At 39.4% G+C, this 15,689-nt stretch overlaps 1 protein-coding gene across 2 annotated transcripts in view; it reads left to right on the top strand.

Annotated features, from left to right (window-relative positions):
- The window catches only part of CTNNA1 (catenin alpha 1), a 182,521-nt gene that overhangs the window by 24,289 nt on the left and 142,543 nt on the right, over positions 1-15,689 (top strand). For both annotated transcript variants that reach the window (XM_036313850.1, XM_036313851.1), the window contains exons 2-3: positions 12,590-12,696; positions 14,806-15,001. In XM_036313850.1, the coding sequence (XP_036169743.1) occupies positions 12,592-12,696; positions 14,806-15,001 (301 nt within the window). In that variant the 5' untranslated portion in view covers positions 12,590-12,591. The remainder of the gene's footprint in view (positions 1-12,589; positions 12,697-14,805; positions 15,002-15,689) is intronic.

The following is a 15,689-nucleotide window of genomic DNA, read 5'->3' as shown; positions in this document are numbered from 1 at the left end:
GGACATGATAATTGGTCAGTTATTTACCAATTCATGAATGACAAAATAGGTTATCAAAGGTATATATTCTACAATACAATTCTTTCTTGTTTTCTCAGTCTGGTTAACTTCCTAGACTCTAGTCAAGTGCAGGCATCTTTTCTCCTGGCTCTCCAAGAAAACTATAGTCCTCTTCTTCCTGTGGGGTTCTCCTCAGCTGTGTTAAAGTTTCTCTGCCTTGTAGTCCCATTGTTCTAAACACAACCTCTCTTTCCTTTTGTCTCTCTTTTTCTTTTGTGCCTCCAGTCCAGATGCTGGTTTCATCTTTTTCTTTTCAGAACAGAAGCGTCCAGTTTCTTATGGAAGCAGAGACCTCCTGTGTATCCATAATCAGTTGTCTGTTAGAGTTTACTGTAGCTTTCTGTTAAACACTTCCATTGTTAATGTTCTAAATCATATGGGGTGAAAGCTAAGTAAATAACATAGATATCCAGTTCTTAATGCAAATAGTCACTTCAGTAACTCTGGAGGGCCCCTCCCCCCACTTGATCTCTCACCTATTCTTGTTCTATGCTCTAGCCACATTGTTTTTTTTTCCCTAAGTCCTAGGAGATGCTGCCTTGTCTGTTACTTCTGTCTGCAGTGCTCTTCCCCCTTGATCAGGGGTGGGCAAACTTTGACTCGAGGGCCACAATGGGTTCTTAAACTGGACCGGAGGGCCGGAACAAAAGCATGGATGGAGTGTTTGTGTGAACTAATATAAATTCAAAGTAAACATCATTACATAAAAGGGTATGGCCTTTTTTTTTTTTTTTTTAGTTTTATTCATTTCAAATGGCTGGGTCTGGCCCGCAGGCCGTAGTTTGCCCTCGGCTGCCCTAGATACTCACTTGATTGCCTCTTCCTTGACTTTCAAATGCTATCAAGAAAGAAAGGCCCTTGAAGGAACCCTACATAATTTCATTACCATTGCCCTCTTAAAAATGTTTTTCCTAGCACTGATACCTGTCTTATTTATGCCATTACTACCTTGTATTTTTCATGGAGGCAGAGTTTGTAGCCTTGTTCTGTGCTATCTGGAATAGTGCCTCTAGGGAGAAGGCACTCAAATATTTGATGATTGAGTGGCTAAATGGTTGACAGTTTTTAAAGGTTTACATTTTGCCTTTTGCTTAGTGTTTTTGATAAATTTTGTGTCCCATTGCCTCAAGAAAATAAAGAATAAAATGAGAGTGATTAAATGTTTTATTATGATTAAATATAATTGTTTAAAAATAATTATAATCATAATCTTTAAAAATAATAAAGATCTAGCCAAGTGTTGTTTTTCTCATAGATTTGTATAACTGGAAGGAGTGTGACAGCGTCTATGTGCCATATAAGTGCCTAGTATAAAACGTGTTTGTATATGATGGGTTGACCACATATAAATGATGAATTCCGTCACTCTGCAGTAAATGGGAAACATTTTACTACTCTGATTATGTGTTATTTTTTTTTTAAAAATTTGTCTTTATTGTTTTAACTGAATTTATTGGGGTGACATTGGTTTGCAAAATCAAACAGATTTTAAGTATACAACTCAATAAAACATCATCTATACACTGTATCGGGTGTCCATTGTCCCAAGCAGTCTCTTTCCATCTCCATTTTCTTCCCTTTGTCCACCTCCTCCCCCACCACCCCCATCTTTCTCTCTGGCTGTTTCCATACTGTGGTCTGTGTTATGTATGTATGTTTTTTGGTTAATCCCTTCACCTTCTTTCATCCAGCCCCTGAAAGCCCCCCTCCCCTCTGACAGCTGTCAGTCTATTCCATGTATCTATGCCTCTGTATTTTGTGTCAGTTTATTTTGTTAGAGTTCACATGTAAGTGAGATCATATAGCATATTTTCTGACTGGCATATCTCACTTAGCACAATAATCTCCAGGTCCATCCATGTTGTTGCAAAGGGTAGGATTTCCTTCTTTTTTTATGGCCGCATAGTATTCCATTTTCTAAATGTACCATATCTTTTTTTATCCACTCATTTTCTGATGGGCACTTGAGCTGTTTCCAGATCTTGGCTATTGTAAATAACGCTGCAATGCCCTAACCGGTTTGGCTTAGTGGATAGAGCATCAGCCTGTGGACTCAAGGGTCCCAGGTTCAATTCCAGTAAAGGGCATGTACCTTGGTTGAGGGCACATCCCCAGTGGGGAGTGTGCAGGAGGCAGCTGATCAATGTTTCTCTCTCATCGATGTTTCTAACTCTCTTTCCCTCTTCCTTCCTCTTTGTAGAAAATCAATAAAATATATTTAAAAAAAATAACGCTGCAATGAACTTAGTGGTACATATATTCTCTTGAATTAGAGTTTCGGATTTCTTTAGATATATTCCCAGAAATGGAACCGATGGGTTAAGCAGTTCCATATTTAATTTTTTGAGAAAACTCCATACTCTTTTCCACAGCGACTGTACCAGTCTTCATTCCCACCCACAGTGCACATTCTCCACATCCTCGCTAGCACCTGTTGTTTGTTGGTTTATTGATGGTAGCCATCCTGGCAGATGTGAGGTAATATCTTGTGGTTTTAATTGGCATCTCTCTGGTGATTAGTGATGTAAGCATTTTTTCATATGTCTGTTGCCATTTGTCTATTCAGGTCCTTTGCCTGTTTTTAAATTGGATTGTCTGTCTCCTGGTGTTGAGTTGTACAAATTCTTTATACATGTTGGAAATTAACCCCTTTTCAGATGTATCATTGATAAATATGTTGTCCCATTCAGTGGATTCCCTTTTCATTTTGTCAGTGATTCTTTTGCTGGGCAGAAGCTTTTTAGTTTGATGTAGTCCCATTTGTTTCTTTTTTCCTTTTGTTTCCCTTGCCTGAGGAGATATATTGGCAAAAATATTGCTACAAGAGTTGTCTGAGATTGTACATTTTAAATGTAAATGAACATTTAAAGTCTTTTAAGTAGGTGTGTAGCTCTTTGCACTAACGAGGTAGTTTGCCAACAATCAGCTTCCTTAGTTCTGATGGAGCTATGCTTTTATTTTCTGCTTGCTTCTTCATTTCTCTGTCATAAAGATTGCTGGTCAAACTCCTTCATCTCTGCCCCTTTCTGAATTTATAGTTAACTTTTGCTTTGTAGCCGGGATTGCTCTTTATAAGGTAATTAAGACTGAATACAGTTTAACTTTTTAATTCCACTAAGCATGATTTCTCCTGTAAAAACCTAAGGTTGTTGTAATTCATTAAGGTTGGCTAGCTTTAGTAGGTTTTGTAATAGATCTTGTGAAGGAGTGCTCTGTAAGTTAATTGGAAAACTTAGAAACTGCCAAGAGTTTGAAACTTATTTGTTTAGCTACTCTAAACAATATCATTAATTGTAGAAAAGCAGAAGATATGACTAAGATTAAGGCAGGAGCTTTGTCTTGGTAGGCTTGTAAATATTTTAAAATCAGGTTGCATAAATTCAGTTAAACCAATACTGTGTTCTGCATAAAACACCTTTATTTGCCAGCAACTTAAGGGATATAAAGAAACATAAGCATAGTTATCCTCCTTAAATTTAAAATCTAGCTAGGAAGACCACAGGCGAAACCTGGGGAAAATTACACTCAATAAAACAATATAGAGGCTATGGAGAGATAATATAAATGAAAGGAATACTAGAATTTCAGGGCTGGAAGGGCTTAGAGCTTGGAATTCAACCCCTTTCATTTTATAGATGAGAAAACTGAGTACCCAGAGAGGTGAAGTGATTGCCCAAGATCAGATAATAAGTTAATGGCAAAGCTGGTACCAGAAGCCATGTTCTTTCCAGAGAACATATTCTCATTAGATTTTAAATACTCCACTACTTTTTGGGATCCTTTTAGGGTTGGGGTCACCAAAAGCATAACTTGGCTCTGTAGTTTAATAATGTTCAGTATCATTCTTGGCAGGGCCTTTGATTAAAGATGTCGTACAAGGCAGTCTACTTCCATGATGGTAATTGAAAGACTTGAAAACACACTGAATGGGTTTCCAGTTTTCAAGTGTCAGTATATTTCAAGTTTCTCGATGTTAGTGAATGATTGAGTCCTTTGCCTAACACCTTTAGTGGGAGTCTGCCTCTGTTGAATTTTTATGGGGAGGCTAGAGACTTCTCAGAGATATTAATTACTTAAGGGAATGTGGAATTCTGGAATGTAGAAATGGAAGGGATTTTAGGGGAGAGTCTTGTTCAGTGTCTGCAAAGTATTGACAAACAGGGCAAACCTAGTTTTCAGACACGTTTGCTTGTCCCACACAATGGTAAAATTTTTTTGAACTAGTTGCTAATGTTAAAGTTGGAAGATTTCACATAAAAACCTGAATCTCTGGATCGCTTGAAAAATTGGACGACTTGCTAACCCTAGACCTACATCATAAAGATTGTTTGGAGCTGATGGGCAGCTGGGCAAGTTTTCCTGATTAATCAGTCCTGGCCCCTCCTAACAGTCTCCTCAGACTCAGATGTCATTGGCAGTTCATTATTGTGCTTACACTTTGCCTTGGTTAGAGTTAAGAAGAGAGTGAAATTATTTTTTACCCTAAAGTGTCAAAATTTGGAAAAGAGAAAACAAAGCAGGCTTTTTTAAAAATGAGAACATTTTAAATTATCAACATCTGTACAAATCTTTTTTTTCTTTAATATATTTTTATTGGTTTCAGAGAGGAAGGGAGAGGGAGAGAGAGATGGGAATATCAGTGATGAGAGAGAATCATTGATTGGTTGCCTCCTGCATGCCCCACACAGGAGATTGAGCCCGCAATCTGGGCATGTGCCCTGACCGGGAATCAAATCAGCGACTTCTTGGTGCATAAGGTTGATGCTTAACCACTGAGCCATGCCGGCCAGGCTGTCCAAATATTTTTTTTAATCTTCACTTGAGTATATTTTTTTCCATTGATTTCTGGGGAGAGTGGAAGAGAGGCGGGGGGGGGGGGGGAGGGGGGAGAAAGAGAGAGAAACATTGATGTGAGAGAGACACATGGATTGATTGGTTGCCTTCCGCAAGCACCCGTACCAGGGCTCTGCAACTTGCTACCAAGGTACTTGCCCTTGACTGGGAATCAAACCCACGACCCTCGGTTTACAGGCTGACGCTCTGACCACTGAGAAAAACCAGCCAGGGCTGTACAAATCTTAAGGGAGCCTTGTTCTTTAAGTATCAGAAGCCTTTTCCCCTGATGGGACTGGCCCATTCTTTGCATGCTCACCTTGGGCAGCTTCCTCCTCCTTTCCTCCTTCCAGGTATCTCCAAACAGCGTTCCTTCTGCTCCACAGCTTCCCTAAGCCTGAGACCCTATTTCTCAGACCAGAATGCTCATCTTGGTTCTCAGTTTTTTAATTTTTTTTAAAAAAATAAGCTTATTGATTTTTAGAGAGGAGGGGGAGGGAGAGAGAGGAACATCATGAGAGAAAAACATAGATCAGCTGCCTCCTGCATGCCCCCTACTGGAGATCGAGCCTGAAACCTGGGCATGTGTGCTAAACAGAACCAGCAACCTCTTGGTGCATGGGATGTCTCTCAACCAACTGCACCACACTGGCGGGGGTTTGGTTCTCAGTTTTGCTTATGTAGGAAAAGGGCCTGAGCTTCGGTTCTAAAGCAATAGGAATGCGTGTGTATGCTGCTTGATTTGCTGGTTTTCAGAAGTTACAGAGTCCTCAGACCTAGGGCTTTGCCCCAAGCTGGGGTTTAGCTAACTGTCCTTCCCTGGGCTCCTGCTTTTGAAGAAGGCTTTTTTATTTCAAGAAGAAAAAAAAATAGGAAGAGTTTATTTCTTTGGGAACACGAATTGTTTGCTGTACTTGCTTAAGAATTAAAACAAATGTGACCACATGACCACTTCAGCTGGCTTCATTTATTTCTTGGCTCCCTCCTACAACCCTTGAAGAGTTTTCTGTTATATTTGTGTTAGTTGATGCAGTGACTGGGGAATGCTAGGATACAGGAGTGCAGAATCCATGGGATAAATCATTCTTTCTAAAATGTCTTATCTGTGACATTTGATGACATTTGCTTGAACTGTTATTAGCCCTTTAGCAATCTAGAGCACTCCATCTTCTAAAGTTTACTGATTTGGGCTCATCAGATTAGTGAAAAAATAACCTTTAAAAACCAAAGTATAGGCCTGACATATCAGTGTAGAGAGCATATTTGCCCACTTGTAATGAAACAAATTCCCTGGAAACTGGCATTCTGTATTACCAGATTAAGCAAATCCAAAATCCAAATTCCTTTTGGCACTCCGTCTCCAATTATTCTAGAATTTTTTGATGCTTAGATAAGTCTTGGTGAAATATTAAATGATACCTGTGCTGATATTTTCAGCAATATCTAATGGGGTCCAGCTATTCATTGTCACTCAGGCATGCATTTATGGCAGATGATATACAATTTTTTTAAAAAATATATTTTTATTGATTTCAGAGAGAGAGAGAGAGTGAGAGAGAGAGAGAGAGAGAGAGAGAGAAACATCAGTGATGAGAGAGAATCATCGATTGGCTGCCTCCTGCACACCCCCTACTGGGGATCGAGCCCATAACCCAGGCATGTGCCCATGACCAGAATCAAACCTGGGGCCCTTCAGTCTGCAGGCCAATGCTCTCTCCACTGAGCCAAACCAACTAGGGTTATACAGATATTTTTATATTAAAGTTGTTAAGAGTGGGCTAGTCACAGACATGTGCTTTTCTATCTTGTCCTAGTCATCATTTTATAATCTTTTTTTCTGGTCATCATTTAAAAACAGATTTTAACATTAATTAAAATTAAATAAAATTTAAAAATCAATTCCTCAGCCACACTAGCCACATTTGGAGATATCTCTCTCTTCTCTTCCTCTGTTCTCCTTCTCCTTTTACCTTCTTCGCTTTCCCCTTCCTCTCTATTCCTCCTCCCTTCTCTCCTCCTGCCCCTTTCATTCTCTCCATCCCTTCTCCCTTCCTGTCCCATTTTTCCCATTTCCCTCCTTTTCCTTCCCCTCCCGTCCTTCCTCTCTCACTCCCTTCTCTCTTCATCTAACTCTCTGTCCTATTTTCCATTTCTCTCTGTATATGTATTTATATTAGAGGCTCAGTGCATGAAATTTGTGCACTCGACGGGGGACGGGGGTGGTCACTCAGCCCGGCCTGTGCCCTCTTGCAATCGGGAGCCCTCAGGGGATGTCCTGGTTTCTGGCTGAGCGGCGCTCCCCTGGTGGTCAGTGCATGTCATAGTGACCGGTGGTTCCCCTGTTAGGTTGATTTGCATATTAGCCTTTTATTATATAGGATTTAATTATTTTTTTCTGCAATATATGAACATTGTAGACATCATGCCCATTATATGATACAAGGACATAACTACAATATAATGATGAAAAACTGAAAATTTAACATTGATATAATGCTATTATCTAATTCATAATCCATTTTCAAATTTTATCAATTGTCTCAATATTTTTTTCTTCTAGTACAATTTGAGTCCAGAATTATAGCATTTAGTTATCATGTCTTTTTAGCCTCCTTTAATCTGGAAGAATTTTTCAATTTATCTTTGTTTTTCTTACCTTGACATCTTTGAAGACTACATGTTTTTTTGTTTGCTTAGTGGTTTTTTTTAAGTTTTTATTTCAAGAAAAACGATTTTAAATATAATAATATTACATGTAACAAACCTTAATATTTCAAGAAAAACGATTTTAAATATGATGTTACATGCAATAAACACCAATTAGTCAAGAAAAATGATCTTACATATAATATTAAATGCAATAAACATTAATATTTCAAGAATAAAAGGATTTTAAATATGATAACGTTACCAAAACTGCACTAACATAGTATGATATCACAAAAGTTGTAGGAAATATTAAAAATCTGCAAAAAAAACAGGATTACTTCTATTATATTCTAGAGTATTTTTCCCTCCTGTGGCTCTATTTTTGTTCATCAATTTATGTTGTTCATTATATTCCACAAATGAGTGAGATCATATGATATTTATTTTTCTCCGACTTTCTTATTTCGCTTAGCATGATGCTTTTCAAGTCTCTTTTGTTGGATATGAGTATTGCTACTTTAGCTTTTTTTTCTTTTCCATTTGCATGGAAAATATTTTTCATCCCTTCACTTTCATCCTGTGTGTGTCTTGTTTTGAGGTGGGTCTCTTGTAGACAGCATATAATTGGGTCATGTTTTTGTATTCATTCAGGTACCCTACACCTTTTGATTGGAGCATTTAACCCATTTATTTAGGGTTATTATTGAGAGGTACTTATTTTTAGCCATTTTAATTCTGTATGGCTAGGTTTCTCTGTTTCTTCTTCTGAGCAATCCCTTACAGCAGTCCCTTTAGCATTTTTTGTAATGCTGGCTTGGTGGTGATGAACTCCTTTAGCCTTTTTTTTTTTTTTGTCTGGGAAGCTCTTTATTTGACAGTCTATTTTGAATAATAATCTTGTCCCAGATCCTTGCTTTCCATTACCTTGAGTACTTTATGCCATTCCCTTCTGGCCTGTAGAGTTTCTGATGAGAAATCAGGTGTCAGCCTTATGGGAACTCCTTTGTAGGTAACAGTTTTCTTTTCTCTTGCTGCCTTTAAGATTCTCTCTTTGTCTTTAATTTTAATTATGATGTGACTGGGTGTGGATCTGTTTGGGTTGTTCTTGTTTGGGGTTCTCTGTGCCTCCTGAACTTGTGTGACTTTTTTCTTTACCAGGTTAGGGAAGTTTTCTACCATTTCTTCAAATACCTTCTCTATCCCTTTCTTCCTTTCTGCCTCTTCTGGCACACCTACTATTCTAATATTGTTATGTTTCACATTGTCCCACAGCTCTCTCAAGCTGTCCTCCTGTTTTTTTAGTAGTTTTTTGTTTTCGGTTCTCTAATTGAGTAATATTTTCAACTCTATCTTCTAATTCACTGATTTGATCCTCAGCTTCCCCTAATTTGTGGTCAGCAAACTGCGGCTCTTGAGCCACATGCGGCTCTTTGGCCCCTTGAGTGTAGCTCTTCCTAAACCTTAGGAGTACCCTAATTAAGTTAATAACAATGTACCTACTGTATAGTTTAAGTTTAAAAAATTTGGCTCTCAAAAGAAATTTCAATTGTTGTACTGTTGTTATTTGGCTCTGTTGACTAATAAGTTTGCCAACCACTGCCCTAACCTGCTGTGCATTTCTTCCAATGTGTTATGTCATTCTTTATCTCACATTGTTCTTTTTTCATATTACTATATATTTTTTCATGCTGTTGAGCATCTTCACCATCAGTACTCTGAACTCTGTTTCAGATAAATTTTTTTTAATCTCTGCTTCATTTATCTCTTCTGGAGAATTCATTAGTTCTTTCATTTGGGGGTTCTTTGTTTCCTCATTTTGTTGTCTGTCTGGGTTTGTGACTAAGTTTTAGGTAAATCCTCTACACCTCTCATCTCTAGTGCAGGACAGTGTTAAAGGCAGTTTCTGACTAATTGGATCAGACAAAGACTCAAAGCCTCTAGAGACTACCTCTGTCTAGAGCAGTGGTTCTCAACCTTCCTAATGCTGCGACCCTTTAATACAGTTTCTCATGTTGTGGTGACCCCCAACCATAAAATTATTTTCATTGCTACTTCATAACTGTAATGTTGCTACTGTTATGAATCGTAATGTAAATATCTGATATGCAGGATGTATTTAGGTGACCCCTGTGAAAGGGTCGTTCAACCCCCAAAGGGGTCGCAACCCACAAGTTGAGAACCGTTGGCTTAGAGACTAATAGGATTCCAAGTTGAATTGCCCCCCAGGCAATTGTCCTCAGGTGTGGTGAGAGTTTTTTCAACAGGGTGGGGCAGTTGCTCCTGCCTGGAGGCTAATTGTTACTTTAATCTCTTAAGTGGCCTCAGGGCAAGGTGTTTTCCAATAGGGTGCATCAACTATCTTCCCCCCAGGCAAGGCAGGTGTCTATGTGGGAAAGATGTCCTCCGGGCTGTATGAAAGAATGACAGCACAGGAAACTTGGGGTGTCTGCCTTCTGAGCTCTATCCCCCGAGTCCCCAGTCCTGGGTTCTGCTCTCACAGCTCTAGTCCACTTCACCCTTCCTCTGCCAGAGCACAAGGTGGGTGCCTCCACAGGGAATTTTTGTGGGTTGGCCCTTTAAAAGGGTGCTCAAACTTTCAGTTGCCACTCCCTGGCAGACAGCACCCCACTGCTTTTCACAGCCAGATGATATGTGGGTACCCTCCTCAGTTTGGTGCTCTCTGCTGGGGGGCTCAGCTTCAGGATTAGATCCCAGAGTTCTCAGTGGCACAGCTGAGATATCTTTCCGAGACTTCAGCTGCTGTCTGGGTGCTCGGCCAGCCCTTTTGTGCCTCCACCCCTCCTACCAGTCTCCATGTGGTCTCCACCTTCAGTCCTTGGGTATCAGGGTTCTTTCCTGTGAGTTTTCCATTGATTATTCAGGAAGCCTTTCCATATTTCTTTTTTTAAAAACATATTTTACTGATTTTTTAACAGAGAGGAAGAGAGAGGGACAGAGAGTTAGAAACATCGATGAGAGAGGAACATCGATCAGCTGCCTCCTGCACACCCCCCACCAGGGATGTGCCCACAACCAAGGTACATGTCTTTGGCCGGAATCGAACCTGGGACCTTTCAGTCCGCAGGCCCACGCTCTATCCACTGAGCCAAACCAGTTAGGGCAGCCTTTCCATATTTCAGTTGTAATTCCAGCTGTTCCTGGGAGCATACTCCTACTCTGCCACCATTTTAATCCTGCTTTGTGGATTCTAGTTCTAGAAACAATGACAGGAACTGTAGGCTTGAAAAGGATCTATCCTTCAAGAAAATGCTTACCGCTAATCCAGGGATCTGGGGCCTTTTCTCTGGAAAGGGCTGCGTGTTACATATTTGGCTGCACAGGCCTCGTTCGCCGCCATAGGCCTTCTTGTAGCACAGCCTTAGGTGGATTTTGAAGTTATTTTATAGCATGTCCCTCACTGTGAGTTTGATGTTTCCTCATGACGAAATTGAAGTTATATTATTTTCGTAGATAGTACGAAACTTTCGCAGAAAGTTATGTATCCTTTCTCAGAGTGCATCATATCAGGAGGTACATGATGTCAATTTGTACCATTATTAGGGATGTTAATTTTGACCACTTGATTAAGGTGGTCTGCCAGGTTTCTCTAAAGTTATATTTTACCCCCTTTGAAATCAGTAGTCTCTTCGGAGTTACCATGAGACATTGTAAATACTCAGTTTTTCAGTAAACTTTCACCCAATCAGTTTAGCATTCTTCAATAATTCATGCCTGAATTCAGTTATTATGATGGTTCCTGAATTGGTTGGTTGTGATTTATTCAGTGATCTGTTTGAAATTTAGGTAGTTTCTAATAATGTGTGGTTGTGAACATCATTTGCTATGTAGGTTTTTAACATGCACCTTAATATTACATTTAGAGTAAAATTCTAGAAGTGAATTTTTGGGTCATAAGAATGCATCCTTTTATGGTTTTAAAGTTCTATCAACAGTGTGTTGTCTGGAAAGTTTATATTAGTGATTACCTCAACTATATACCTCTCCTATCTTTTTAAAAATTTAATTTTTAAGGCATTACTTTTAGAAGCAAACACTAACTGCTTGGTATTTTTGTTGAAGTCTTAATGCCTCTGTCTAATGGAAGTTTATCTTAATACAGATACAGTGATATTTGACTAAGTGTGACCTGGAATTTCTCCTGGCTATGAGTGATAATAGTTGCAGGTGCAGAGGGCAGAAGACCTTTTTAAACCTTATGTTTTAATATAGAGTAAGACAGGATGTTCTCTAGGGCCCTAGCCAGTTTGGCTCAGTGGATAGAGCATCAGCCTGTGGACTGAAGAGTCCCAGGTTCAATTCTGGCCAAGGGCACATGCCTGGGTTGCGGGCTCGATTCCCAGTAGGGCATGCAGGAGGCAGCCAATCAATGATTCTCTTATCATTGATGTTTCTATCTCTCTCTCCCTCTTCCTTCCTCTCTGAAATCAATAAAGAAATATATATTTTTTTAAAAAAAGATGTTCTCTAGGAATCCATCAAAAAACGAAGTGAGGTGTATCATTTAGATAATAATGTACTATAGCCCTGGCCAATGTGGCTAAATTGGTTGAACATTGTCCCCTACACCAGAAGGTAGTGGGCTCGATTCCCAGTCTGGGCACATGCCCAGGTTTTGGGTTTGATCCCTGTTTGGGGAGCATGCAGGAGGCAACTGATTAATGTTTTTCAAAATGAGAATCTTTTGTATTAGGGTTCATTCACTTTAGCGTTTCATCCTGCTTCTAAGTTGGCGTGGAAATACTGAAAGAAATGCTTTGGTGCCAGAGAAGCCCAAAGGGAAAAGCTCTCTATGTTTGGGAATACCTTCTTATGGTACCCCTAATGTTTGTAAACTCGAAATCTTAAGAGGTTGTAAGAGTTATTGGGCCCTCATGTATAGGCTAGTAAAAATTTTTTCCATCTTGTGGTGAACGTAGCTTTCCTTGATATAAAATATGATATAAAAGTCCTTATGTAGGAGATTTGTTACATATTTCATGTTTGCGTTTGATGTTTGTCTGACATTGACTTTTTGTTTCTCTTTTAGAAATGACTGCAGTTCACACAGGCAACATAAACTTCAAATGGGACCCCAAAAGTCTAGAGATCAGGACTCTGGCAGTTGAAAGACTGTTGGAGCCTCTTGTTACACAGGTAATCATTTGAAATCAAATTCATACATAGTTATTGTAACATGGTTCCATAGCAGTAACAAACATAGAACAAAGTTATTTAGTTTAAAGGTTTAATTTGAGCGTTTGAGTTTAGGTTGATGGTGCTTGTTACAAATACAAATATCATAGTGGGATGGCATTTCATTAACTGTTAGCAACTAGATATGCACTTTTAGTTTTCTGGCACAGTTTACTAGTGTGAGTAAGAGAGAGAGGTAGATAGTCAAAATGTAGTGGCATGTGCTATCTTTTTAAAAAAATTCTGTTTCAACTGATAAATATAAACTAGTATGTGTATATATACATGTACATGTGCACATATATAATTTTTAAAATATGTAGGAGTGTGTGGTCAGACTCAGGTATATTTACTTTCTTGGAGCCCATCTACTATAACTCTTAGTAAATCTTTTGTGTGACAGGTTACTCTAATAACAAATCTTCAGTCATCTTCATCCTATAGATTATCTAGTATTATATGTATTTACTAGTGGCCCAGTGTATGAATTTGTGCACATTAAAAGGGAATTAATTAGAGGAAATATATTTTTTAAAAATATTTTTTTTTTATTTCAGAGAGGAAGGGAGAAGGGGAAAGAGAGATAGAAACCTCCATGATGAAAGAGAATCATGGCTCGGCTGCCTCCTGCATGCCCCCTACTGGGGATCGAGCCCGCAACCTGGCAAGTGCCCTTGACCGGAATCGAACCTGGGACCCTTCAGTCCACAGGCTGATGCTCTATCCACTGAGCCAAACCGGCTAGGGCTAGAGGAAATATTTTAATATTGCTACTTGCCCTTTCTCTATAATAGAAGTGTCAGAGATGAAAGAAATTTAGTAAAATGTATATGAAAATCTTCCTCCTGTCAAGAGTCTGGGGCATGCCACGGGACCCAGAGTCAAGTCCCTACCCACCCGTGTGCACCTTGAAATCACGCGAGACTCAGACCTGGCTGGCCCCCACCACCATTGGACGAGATCCAGCCCCAGCCAGCCCCTCCCCAATCAAGCCCCGTCATTTGGGGGGGTGCAGCCTCAGGGCACCTGTCAAGCCCTGCTGGGCGGGGGGCATAGGCTCAGGTCCCCCGACCTGGCGCCGGGCGGGGAGCGCACCTTCAGGTCCCCCAGTCCAGCCCCGAGGCGGGGTTGCAGCCTCAGGTCCCCTGCCCCAGCGCCACGCAGCCTTAGGTCCCTGCTGATTGCTTGTTACGGCTCATTATGGGAACCTTGCCTCCACTGTGGGCACAGCTATCTTATGTTACGGGAACCCTGCCTCCACTGTGGGCGCAGCCATTTTGTGATGGCGTGATGGAGTGAGGGTCCATTTGCATATTACCTCTGTATTATATAGGATATAGGATAGGATGATGGTTACTGTTCTTGGACTCAAAACACCATTGTGATAGGCTACTTTGGGCAGTTGTTCCTTCCTTTCTTAAGGGTCTTCACTAATTAATTGCTGAAATTTGTGTGAAAAAACAGTAAAAAGATTTCAGAAGTAAGTTATCTTAAAACATTTTACTTAGGTTGAAAATGGGAAAAATGTGATCTTCAGTTAAAACTGAATTTAGTGTTGACCTCTTTCTGGAACTCTTAAAAAAAATTGAATTTGTTGGGGTGACATTGATTAATATGATTATACAAGTTTCAAGTATACAATTCTATAATATATCATCTGTATATTATATTGTGTGTTCACCACCCTAAATTAAGTTTCTTTTCATCACCATTTATCCCCCCTTACCCTATTCTACTCCTCCTGACCCCCTGCAACTTCTTAATGACAGAGTAGAGATATCTAACTTGTTTCTAATCAGTTTTTAATTTATAAGAGAACGAAAATCTAATATTCATATTTGAGGAATTAAGATATATTTCTTATACATAAGAGTTAAATTATTTGAGAAACTAGAGTATCATTACTGTATGTTTTAAACATGGAGAGAGTTGTGTGTTATTTGTTAGTGCTTGATGGAATGTCATAAATGTGATGTTATGAATAATTTATTTTTGCTATTTTAGAAGCTGTTAGTCTGTTATTTTCATTTTAACTGACTGTAGTTTAATTTTTAAAAATGAAACTTTTAGGTTACGACTTTGGTAAATACTAATAGCAAGGGGCCCTCTAATAAGAAGAGAGGTCGTTCTAAGAAGGCCCATGTTTTGGCTGCATCTGTTGAACAAGCAACTGAGAATTTCTTGGACAAAGGGGATAAAATTGCAAAGGAGAGTCAGTTTCTCAAGGAGGAGCTTGTGGCTGCTGTAGAAGATGTTCGAAAACAAGGTAGGTTAATATTGCTTTTTATATATAGAGGGGCAGTCCTTTTTAGAAAATTAATCCTGGAAGGTGACTTTTTGTGGTCAATATTTTCATTTTTATGTTTGCCAGTTGCTTTAATTAATCATATTCAGTTATTAGAGATATATTAAGTTGTGCAGGCTTAAATTTTAATCAGGAGAGATAGTAACAAAGGAACAATTTTTTTGGAGAATTTGAATTCACTTCTCATGGGTGTTCCAAGTAAAAGTTGAGTCTTAGAAATGTTGTCAATTTGATAAAAAATAAATGGGGCAGAAGTTTACATGTCATCCTATGCAGTATCTCTTTTTAGTTCATGCTGAAGACATAGGGGTGATAAAATATAAAAATGTCCAGCAATTCTGGAAATTGTGCCGGGCCAGCACAGCTAAGGGTTTGGTGAGCCTGAGGGGGGGTTGGAGAAGGATGTAGAAAAGACAAAGACAATAAGCTGGGTGTAGGTGGATCACCTGTGCCTGGCTAAGGCCACAGAGAGAGATCCAGATGGCAAGCTTTGCCTTTAGTATATAGCCAGAGGTAAACAAGGTAGTGGTCAACAGAGTTACAATGTTCTTGTGAGTTTCACTTGTTTTGGCAGCACTTGCTACATCTCCCTCAGCCCATTAGCTACCCAGATAAGATCTAGGGAGCGTCATAAGGTCAAGCCTAATTA

This window comes from Myotis myotis, unplaced genomic scaffold, assembly GCF_014108235.1.
Source record: "Myotis myotis isolate mMyoMyo1 unplaced genomic scaffold, mMyoMyo1.p scaffold_m19_p_6, whole genome shotgun sequence".
Lineage (NCBI taxonomy): Eukaryota > Metazoa > Chordata > Mammalia > Chiroptera > Vespertilionidae > Myotis > Myotis myotis.
This window is presented reverse-complemented; position numbering and strand designations above follow the sequence as displayed.